Source organism: Xyrauchen texanus, chromosome 6 (assembly GCF_025860055.1).
Source record: "Xyrauchen texanus isolate HMW12.3.18 chromosome 6, RBS_HiC_50CHRs, whole genome shotgun sequence".
Classification (NCBI taxonomy): Eukaryota; Metazoa; Chordata; class Actinopteri; order Cypriniformes; family Catostomidae; genus Xyrauchen; species Xyrauchen texanus.
This window is the reverse complement of record NC_068281.1, coordinates 13880680-13891465: the sequence shown is the minus strand read 5'-3', so window position 1 is coordinate 13891465 and position 10786 is coordinate 13880680. Positions and strand designations below refer to the sequence as shown.

Sequence of the window (10786 nt, the reverse complement as noted above, 5' to 3'; positions counted from 1 at the left end):
GGCTCGGAAGGCGGAGCTCTGGAAAGCTTGGGAGGTGGAGCTCTAGAAAGCTCGGAAGGCGGAGCTCTAGAAAGCTCGGAAGGCGGAGCTCTGGAAAGCTCAGAAGGAGGAGCCCTGGGAGGCTCGAGGGGTGCTGGCTCTTGGACGGTCATGGCTACTGGTGCTGGCTCTTGGACGGTCATGGCTACTGGCGCTGGCTCTTGGACGGTCATGGCTACTGGCACTGGGACGGACAAGACCACAGGTGCTGGCTCAGGGACGGTCGAGGCTACAGGCGCTGGCTCAGGGGCGGTCGAGGCTACAGGCGCTGGCTCAGGGGCGGTCGAGGCTACAGGCGTTGGCTCACTGACGTCGGAGGCTACAGGCATTGGCTGACTGACGTCGGAGGCTACAAGCGCTGGCTCACTGACGTCGGAGGCTACAGGCGCTGGCTCACTGATATCTGAGGCGACAGGTACTGGCTCACTGACCTCTGAGGCGACAGGCTCTGGCTGGATGACCGTGGTATGCGTTGGCTTGGGTTCGCTGACCGTGGCTGACGAGGGCTCTGGCTCGCTGACCGTAGCTGACGAGGGCTCTGGCTCGCTGACCGTAGCTGACGAGGGGTCTGGCTCGCAGACCGGGGCAGGTGAGGGCTCTGGCTCGCTGATCGTAGCTGACGAGGGCTCTGGCTCGCAGACCGGGGCAGGCGAGGGCTCTGGCTCGCTGACCGTAGCTGACGAGGGCTCTGGCTCGCAGACCGGGTTAGGCGAGGGCTCTGGCTCGCTGATCGTAGCTGACGAGGGCTCTGGCTCGCAGACCGGGGCAGGCGAGGGCTCTGGCTCGCAGACCGGGGCAGGCGAGGGCTCTGGCTCGCAGACCGGGGCAGGCGAGGGCTCTGGCTCGCTGGCCGTGGAAGGCGTGGAGTAGCGAGCAGAAGCTTCTGCCCTCCTCCTCCTTCGGGCTGACGAGGTTGAGCGCGCTGGCGCAGGAGCAGAGGAAGCTGGGCACACCGGCTCTGGAGCGGACCAAGCTGGCAGCGTGGAGGTGTTGATTCCCGTGGAGAGCACACCCGGGATCGAGAGGGGAGGTTTGTCAGCTGCGAACGTCGACAAGATTAGATCGACGTACTCCCGCCAGCCGTAACCCTCGATTCCGGGCGACTCTTGCCACCGGTGCATAGGCAGGCCGACTCGGTACGTCGCTTTCAGCGCTTCCTCACTCCATCCGCCAATGCTGGTCACAGCGACAAAAAAGTAAGTGTATTTGCGGATCGACAGATCCGCTTGGGCCAGCTCATTGAAAAAAGCCGCTAGATCCATTGTTTGGTCTGTCGTTCTGTAACGAATGAGGCAGCGAGGAGACGCGGATCCAAATGCAGACTTTTATTAAAAAGGTAAACAGGCAAAACACAAAGGAAAAACCCTCGATGGGGAAACAAATATAAACGAGTAAACTCGGGCAGGAGAAACATTCCAGGCTTGACAACATACAACGACGGACAAGGAGAAAACAAGAATCAGGGCTTAAATACACAGGGAGTGATGACTAAATTGGACACAGGTGAGAAAAATGAACAAAATGGCAGTGATGTTGACAGGTGGATACTGGGAAGTATAGTTCTTTAACAATAGACTAGTGAGACACAGGGCAGACAACAGAGGAACGTGACACAATGTAACATGTTAACATGTTTTAATTTGTATAATCTATATGAATCACAGATAAGAATGTCAGCTTCACGTTCATTTAGTTTAGGCATCAGTACAGGTGCCAAACAGCCATCAGTTCCAATGTCACCAGGAGAATGGCTGATTGATCGAAGCGAGACAGAGCGCAGAAGGTGAGAGAGGTTAAAGCACAATAATGATTGATGCGGAGATTGCTGAAGAAACGGAGAGAGGCAGGCGATTACATATTAAAACAATAATGTGAAATGGAGAGAGAGAGAGGCAGTGAGACTGGTGTTGAGTAGGAGGACGTGATGAACAACAAAATATAAAATGTACAGAAAAGCTTTTTGGAGACAAGATGAATATTTGTTTTAAGGAATAAGAGAGTTGTTTGAATAAGCAGTTTAGGGTCCTCTGGGATACAGAGACATCTACCATGCTTCAGTGGCCATTGACAATGTCTAACACCACTGTATTCACGTTTCACACTGCATTAACAGAGCGCATAACACTAAGCTAGACTAGTAAGCAACATTAGTACTCAATGCATTGGTTATCAACAGCATCTTCCCTTGCAGATTTAATTGCCCTTAATGGATTATTTTTGAATTGCACAACTACACTGCCACTCTTAGTAACGCTATCCAAAAATACACTACAAAATAAAAAGTATGTGGACACCCTGTTCTATTTAACAAGTTTGGCTAGTGGTGGCCCATGCATTTTAAGTCAAGGGCTTCAGTGTGATTCATGCCATTAAGAAAACACAGTTTCATACTTTAGGTGGCAGTCAACTAATAATGCCAGTTGACATTTTAAAAACACATCCATGCACGAAAGCCAGAACCAAGGAGGTCTAATACCAAGAAAAAGCTCTATACAATTTTGCTTGCAATACATTTTGTTTCATCAGGGTGTACACGGTTCCTTTTCAAAACTTTATCTGACACTGAATGCTCAAGCAGCCTAATTTACACTTAGAAAACTCCTGATGTTGATATAACAATGCAAAAAGCACTTACCAGTTTGCTTGAAGTGAAAATCAGCCATCATTTCCTGTTTAATTAATCAATCGCACGATCATGCAGAACATCTCAGGTTTTTAAATCCATAAGGATATCTTTCTCAATGGTTATGAGCCATCTCATCAGCAAGATCTCACGCGCTTCACTTTAAAATTATGTACATCACTTAAAGCGTGATTACGTCACTCAAGGCCAGCTAGGAGGCCTGGACTGGGACATATCCTTCAGATCACAACCAACAAGAACAAATAAATACATTTGATTGGCTGATGAATCTGACAATCTGACTTTAGATTCCTATTCACTGCAGTGTTGAGGGATTTTGTGGTAATTCTGAAGGCCTGATGGGTTGGAGCTCAGAGCTCAGGCATGCGATTTGTGAAACAGTTGTCACGCTTTGCATGTTAGCATTGAGGAATAAATTCTGATTGGATAAGCTTTTTTTTTTGCTATTCGTTTTGCAAGGATGAAAAAAGATTTATTTATTAGGCATGTTACACCAGCAGAGAATGCTTTGCTCACCCTGAGATATTACCACTGTGTTTGGCTATTCCACTAATTCCAGTGAAGTCTTAAAGGGATATTTACTTACCCTTATGTTTATCCAATCCCATATGACTTTCTTTCTTTGTGGAACACAAAAGCTGATATCAGCCAGAATGACTCAGTCATCATTCACTTTAATTGTATGAAAAAATTAATTACGTGTGAGACAAACATTCTGCTAACATGTCTTGTTGTGTTCCATTGTAGAAAGAAAGTCATAATGGTTTGAACAATGTGTAAATGGTGTAAGAAATGTTTTGGGTGAAGTTGGTGAATATTATATGCTGTGGCATACAATGACATCTGAGAATATATTATAAAAATATATTTTTTTGTCGTAATACAGTCAATAATGCATTGCTTTGCAGTTAAACATCTCAGGGCGATAAGATGCAAAACCCATCATACATCATTCTGCATTTATACTTGCCATAATTCAACGTTCGGTTCATTACTCTTCATAAACACAACATATACTGCTCTTGCACATTGTTCATTTCAAATCAGACTGCCTTGATACAACATCACACATTAAACTGTAAGATTGCACAGTTCATAATGTATTGTGGTGGAAACAGCTTCATTTCCTGGTAATTGCAAAATCAGCCCGTAAAATGATGCATCACCAACTTGGAAGGAGCTTTTCTATTAGAGGAGAAGATGGAATGCTTGACTGCCTGAGAATCCTGTCATTCATTCCAGCAAAATACAAAAACAAACAAAAAACAAAACAAACTAGAGTGAAGTGGTTTTAAAGTTGCATTTAATGAGATGGATTCAATGAATTGAATTAACAAACACAGTAAGGATATGCTTGAATACCTTTTCACCAGAAACAATTTTATCAGGTATTTGGTTTGTTTGACAAAAATATCAGACACTTAAACTCGAAGGTCTTAAAGTGTTTACACAATGGAAGGCTCAATTTAAGGTTCTTCACTTTAGAAATCTGGGCAGTTGACTACAAGAAAAACCCAGCTTTATAGGTCACCACACAGATGGATACAGATTGTAGAATTTGAATTAAATCACAATTTTAGAGAACATGGGCTTAAAAACAGTGTCCCAAAAAAGTACATGGAGTCTTAAACTACACAAAACTATATGAATATCTTTTGTATTAGATAACAACATATCAAACCAAAGTGGCATATGCAAACAAATAATTCTCAGAATTAACTTTCTGAGCCATTTTTACTTTTATTTTTAACCAATTGGTCACTTTTGGGTGAATGGATGAAATCTGTTACTTAGCAGAGTACATATGTAGTTCATTACATTAACTATGGACATAGTGTCCAATTGTACTAATTTTGAACAGCAGCCATACAAGCTTCTGTTTTTCAAATCTTTTGCTTAGAAAATCTTCTTGTGTTATCTTTCTTTCAAATAAATGCCACTTGGTTTTATATTTTGCTATCTAATGCAATAACATTCATGCATTTTTATTGTGGCTTAAGTGGGCAAATACTTTTTTGGGGCCACACTATCAACACAGCACTGATGTAAAAAGGGAATAAAAATGCAAAACCCAATAAGAACACAAATGATTTATTCATGAGCTTTTTTGCATTAACATTTTTGCAGACGCTTTTACCAAAGCGACTGTAACGCAATTCAATGGAAAGGAGGAGGCGAGAACCGGCTTGGCAATATAAATAATATTTGAATAATAAACTTAAACAAAAGACAAAACACTGACATGACAGACATGTCCGTAAACGATCTCTCTCCCGCACCATCCTCCGTAGTTGGCCTTAATCCCTCTCGGAGGCTATTTTAGCCTGATGAGGGACCGGGTGGACGGAACGCCCCGCCACGTTATTGCTTGTTATAGATGGCCGCGTTATAGATGGCCGCGGCTGCTCCGTTGGGGTGGACGGTAGTGGCGAGAACTCTACTACGGGTATCCCTCCTCCTTCCTGGGTTTCGGCACCAGTGTAACGCAATTCAGTGGAAAGGAGGAGGTGAGAACCAGCTTGACAATATAAATAATATTTGAATAATAAACTTAAACAAAAGACAAAACACCCATATAACAGACATGTCCGTAAACAATTTCTCTCTCCCGCACCATCCTCCGCAGTCGGCCTTGATCCCTCTCGGAGGCTTGATTAGCCTGATAAGGGACCGGGTGTGTAGAATCACGACCCGGCCCACCCTCCGCCCTGCCACAGCGACATTCAAGGTATACATTTGATCAGTTTTGAACACATCTTGCACCTCGCCATTGTTAGCATCACAATCTACCAGTTTAGCTAAAGAAACTTGCCTTTATAGGACAGAAAACAATAGGGGGAAAAGGGGATTACACAATTGAAATTTTTTCCCCCACTATCTTTCTGACCATGTTTGTTTCATATGAGAGTTTGAAAAACAAGCATCAGTCACTGTGGTTCAGAAGTCCAAATTATGTTTCTGTTTGTGATTGGTCATAAGTTAATGAATTGGCCTACCTGAGTGTTCTGCTGCCTTGCCTTGTAATTACACTTTTAATTAACATACTGCAATAATTAATGTTTTAACTTAATTATCTTTATTGTTTTTCTTAGGGCATCCAACTCTCTGTGGGAAACTGAGTAAAACGTTTTACCGGAACGAAAACACTGAAGCTCTGCAAGATAGAGAGAGATTCATGAAATCTCATGAAAATTCATGAAAAAAGACATTATTGGATGAAGAGTTTAATGGAGAAATAAGTAAGGGAAACCAGAGTAAGAAGAGAAAAAGAGAATGAAGACAACTGCAAAGCGAATACTTCTTTTCATCAATTGTCATTTCAATTAATACATCAAAATTGGACAACATGATTGACAGGAGGCTGCTCCTACTGGTGTCCCTTTGTCTTGTAGTTGGGGTGTGTGTCACTAAGAATGTTCGAAGGTGGGGTGTTGGCTCTATTCACACCCAGTTGCATGGAGGGAATGGAGCGACTGACCAATGGGACGGAAGTTTGGAAAGGAAGGGAAATATATTGACAAGACTCAAAGAACTGATAGGTCCTGAGGAAGTTGAAGAGCAAATTATGGCTCATCAGAGCCATGGAGCTTCTCCTGTATTTAACAAAGAAAACTTTGTTGGGTTTAATGCCAAAACACCTAAAATAAATGAAGACTCTGAGGTAAAAATAGCAGCTGATGATGCCAGAGTCCTGTTAGAGTTTAGAGGGAACCGAAACAACACCAAGAAAAGTGATGTTTTCTCTAAAAATGGCAGAAATGACAAATTGATCCCAGTTCATCACAAGATGACATCTGGCATGCGATTCAACAGAACCAGATTCAAAATCCCCTCGAGATCCAAAGTGATTTCAAATTCTGCCATTCACACTACAGCGGGTACTAAGGAAGTCACTGTGGATTTGCCTCAGAAATTAAACCTGACTGGAAGCTATGGAGTGTTAAAACTGATATCCAAAGACAACCTTGTGCGGATTGTGAATTCCCAGCTTCAGAGTTTGCCAGGTCTCAATATTCCAGGCAGGAAAAGGAAAAGTCACAGCAGGAAAAGGGATTTGATCAACATGGATCACAGCCAGATGGAGGCACTCAAAATAAAAAAACAAGATAGGCCAGGTACTCTTGAACTTTATAACTCTGATAACCAGACTGTAGAGCTACATTCAAGCTCTTTTATAAATGACAGTCTAAATCCAGATCAGACTGTTCGCACTCTTTGGAAACCATTTAGTGGATTCAATATGGATGTTGTCGAGGGGGACAGAAAAATGGACCGGGCACCAGGCACAGCTTCATGGAAGTACAAACACTTCACGACTCACATAGCATCAACTCCCCAAAGTGAGGTCATGCCCAGCACAGGAACGAATCACTTCACTGGACAGAGTGATACCCCTACATCGTTGCATATGGGCATACCACACACACCTTCTCAAATGGACTCGGTACATAGATCTGATGTCACTTTCAGCTCAATGACTGAAAGAACTCTTGATGTTAAAGGGAAATCAGATCAGAGCATTCACATGCCAGGACTGGATTTCGGTGTCACTCATAATCCGTTGATGAAAACTTCAGAACCCATCAACAGCAGTCATATCCTAAAACTTCCCCCAAATCCAGAATGGAGAGGGAAGGAAGCAGAGGACAGTGAAGAGATGACTGTGGACTCCCATCCAGGAAGAGGTGGTCAGGGACTTGTGTTTCAGGAAATGGATGAGGATGAAGATGAGGAGCGGAGCCAACAGAAAGGAGAAATCTCTCGATCTAGAAGAAGACGAAGCTGGATCTGGAACCAGTTCTTTGTCATTGAGGAGTATGCTGGGCCAGAACCAGTGCTAATTGGAAGGGTAAGAACAAAGTCTGTTTCCCTTAACACACAACTCAATAGAGCGCAACAGTTTTTTGCAAAATATTCAGAGATATACTGTACATATACTGTATATCATTAGCCTGAGTGAGACCCACTTGTTTGCATCATTGTCTGCTGGGATTCTGTAATTGATGGGTCTTTCTCTTCTGGATCATTGATAGTGTAGTACTTTACAACGTATTCTGCTTTAAAAAGTGACGTTCAAATAATGTGGACTACTGGCATCAACAGAAGCATATACCATTGATACCATTGATAAACAGCCTCAGAACTACGTCTGTCTTTAAATGTTTATTAGTATTGTTTACAAATCAATTCCCCTATGAAAAAAAAATAATGGGAATTTTAATTCCAGATCCAGAATGTTGCACTTGGTTGTCTTTTCTCCCAGTTTCTTTCACAAAAGTGCATTTCTATTGGTTGCCATCAACTTTTAATAGACAATGATTTCCTATACATCTAAATTACTAGCTTTCCTAACCAAATAATGAACTGCGATGAATACATTTTGGCACAGTAACATCAGAGATCACCAATCAATATGAATGCAAATTGGAAAAAAAGCACACTTCCTAGCCCACAGTGTGACCGAAACAAGTCTCCAATGGAGCTCTGTGCCTGAATGTTTATCACACCACTGATCTTAATGGCATTAGTAACATTATCACAGTCTCTTTTTTCTTACTGTCTTTGCCAATTTGATTCCTGGGGAAGCTGAGCTCAGCAGGTCACAGAATAATGTTTCAATCAGCCTCTTAATCAGCCACTGATTCCACTCTGTTAAAGCTACAGTACGTGTCGTGATGAACAATTGGTCTTCTCATCAGAAACTCAAGAGCCTAGTAGTGGGGCAATGAAACGATGAACTGTAGTTACCTGCCATTGCTTCTATGAGTCATATGCAGTGACTGTCCCTGTCTGGAGGGTCACTGTGCTGAACTCCCCATCACTTACAGTACCAGTCAAATGTTTAAACAAAACATAACTTCTTATTCTTAACAATTTTTTTACTTGTCATCAACACTATGAAAAACTAGGAATGGGAATCACAAGGAATTTAACGATTCCGGTTCAGATTCTGATTCCTCTTAATGCTTACAGTAACGATTTGTTTAGTTGTTTGAGGAAGAAATATACAATTTTTTTTAAATAAATTATATATATTTATACCACGGGTCTGTTGAATGCTTGATTCTGATTGTTTCTCAGATGTTCTAAGGTGTGCAATTATTTTTTAAAGGAAGCGCACGGCTATGAAGTAATTGGTTAAAGTAAATCAGTTAAGAACGTCTAAACAATGTCTAAAATATCCTACATTTATTTCAATTTCGGTTAAAAAGAGCCCTCACGCTCCCTCAAAAAAGTTCAAAGGTTTACAATGGGAATATGGTGACACACATCTTGGTGATTTTGAAGCGATGTTTCTTCTGAAAAGAGCTGCAACAAAAAAGGTAATCCCATCTTTTGATCCATCAAATACTAACTCACACATGCACAAATACACTCCCTTTTTACTCCAGTAAGTGCTCCAGTAAAGCAGCACAATCCTCCGTTGCTAGTTCTGACGTGAAGTTTTCGAATTAGCAATCAAAGCTTGAGCTGTATTAAAGTAAGACTCAGAATCTGTGGCAAAAGAAAGTAGTTCCTCTCATAAGAGTGTTGTCATAAGGATGACAACCAGAAAATATCTTAAAATAAAACCCTGAATGATGTCTTGAGGTGTGGTAACCATGGTATAAGCCGAATAATCGACGACGGACCTTGAATTGTTTAAAAACAATGCACACCCGTGGTGGTAATGCACTACTGTTACACCTCGGGTGTGCATTATTTAAAAAATTCAACAGTCTGTCGTCAGTTATTACTTACATTTACGTATATATATATATATATATATATATATATATATATATATATATATATATATATTTATTACCTACATTTACATGTAATAACAGCTAATAAGAGTCAATAGTTGGGAACTGGACTACACTGGACAAACTGTATATTCTGTGCTGTAGATTCAAAAGAATGGCTTATAAGTGTAATTTGTTCAGAAATCGATCTACACTGGTAGCACTGTAGATTTGCTATAGATTCAAAAGAATGGCTCATCATATGAGTCATTCATTTGTGAATCAGACTACATGTATGTTATACATTGCTACTTGTGTAGCGGTGTTGCAGTGCTGCTGACCAGTGCAGCAGGAACCACTGTCAGAGTATTTTATTATGTTGTTCCGTCCGCATCGGTGGAAGAATGCATTAAAATCAAGTGGCATTTATTTTAAAGAAAAAAAGCTCAAGCACACTTTTCAAGCTAAACCTTTCACAAAAAGATGTTTGGTGACTTTTAAATGATAAAAAAATAAATAAACAGCTAAAAATCAAAAGTGTTTGGACTCACTTAACATCCACTACTGTAAAATCACCTTGACACTAGTTGGTGAAAAGTAATAGCAAAATTGGGTCAGGAAAGTGAAGTTAGTTCTGAGAAAAGGTTTAATAATCATTTGTTTGCAGATGCCTCTTGGTTTCATATTTTGTTATCAAATGCAATGAAATATATTTTAGCGTGTCCAAATACTTTTTGGGGCCACTGTATCTTATATTTTAACTACTTCAATGTAGCCACCCTTGCTTAGATTACAACTCTGCACACCTTATGTGGTGATGTAATGTTCTGAGCAATTTCATTGGTATACATGCCTATACAATGACGTTTATTTTATGTCATCTGAGAGCGTGGAGTTAGTCAGTCAGTCGACTAGAATGTAGAGAGCATGAATAGAGATGCACTGAATCTGTACACACACCAGAGTCTCAATAAACAGCAGATTTTCTCTAACGTCAGTGTTTTATTAAGCAACACAAACAATGGACATTACAGGTGCCACCTTGAATACTGTACTTCTTAAATGGTATCAGTCAGAGGCTGTACTAGGATGTGTTCTTTGGAAGTCATTTAGGACTTTAGGGTGGGCAACTGTTTATCGCTTTGCTAGATGGGGGGGGTGCTCATCCTTGATAATTTTGCTTGTGTTGGTTACCTTTGATTACCTTTCAGCGTTGGTCCTACGGGCATCCCAAGGGGTGGAGGGAATATTTGAAAGAATATTTCAGCTCTGTTGGTCCTTAAAATGCAAGTGAATGGTGACCAGAAATGTGGGTGGCTGACTCGGGTGGCTGGAGTCTCTGATGATCCCCTGAGCTTTTTTCACACACAGCCTG

General features: G+C 41.5%; 1 protein-coding gene across 1 annotated transcript in view; it reads left to right on the top strand.

Moving 5' to 3' along the window:
- The first annotated feature begins 6248 nt into the window (after positions 1-6248).
- The window catches only part of LOC127645111 (uncharacterized), a 139251-nt gene continuing 134713 nt past the window's right edge, over positions 6249-10786 (top strand). The window contains exon 1 of the mRNA XM_052128641.1: positions 6249-7532. Within this exon, the coding sequence (XP_051984601.1) occupies positions 6249-7532 (1284 nt within the window). The remainder of the gene's footprint in view (positions 7533-10786) is intronic.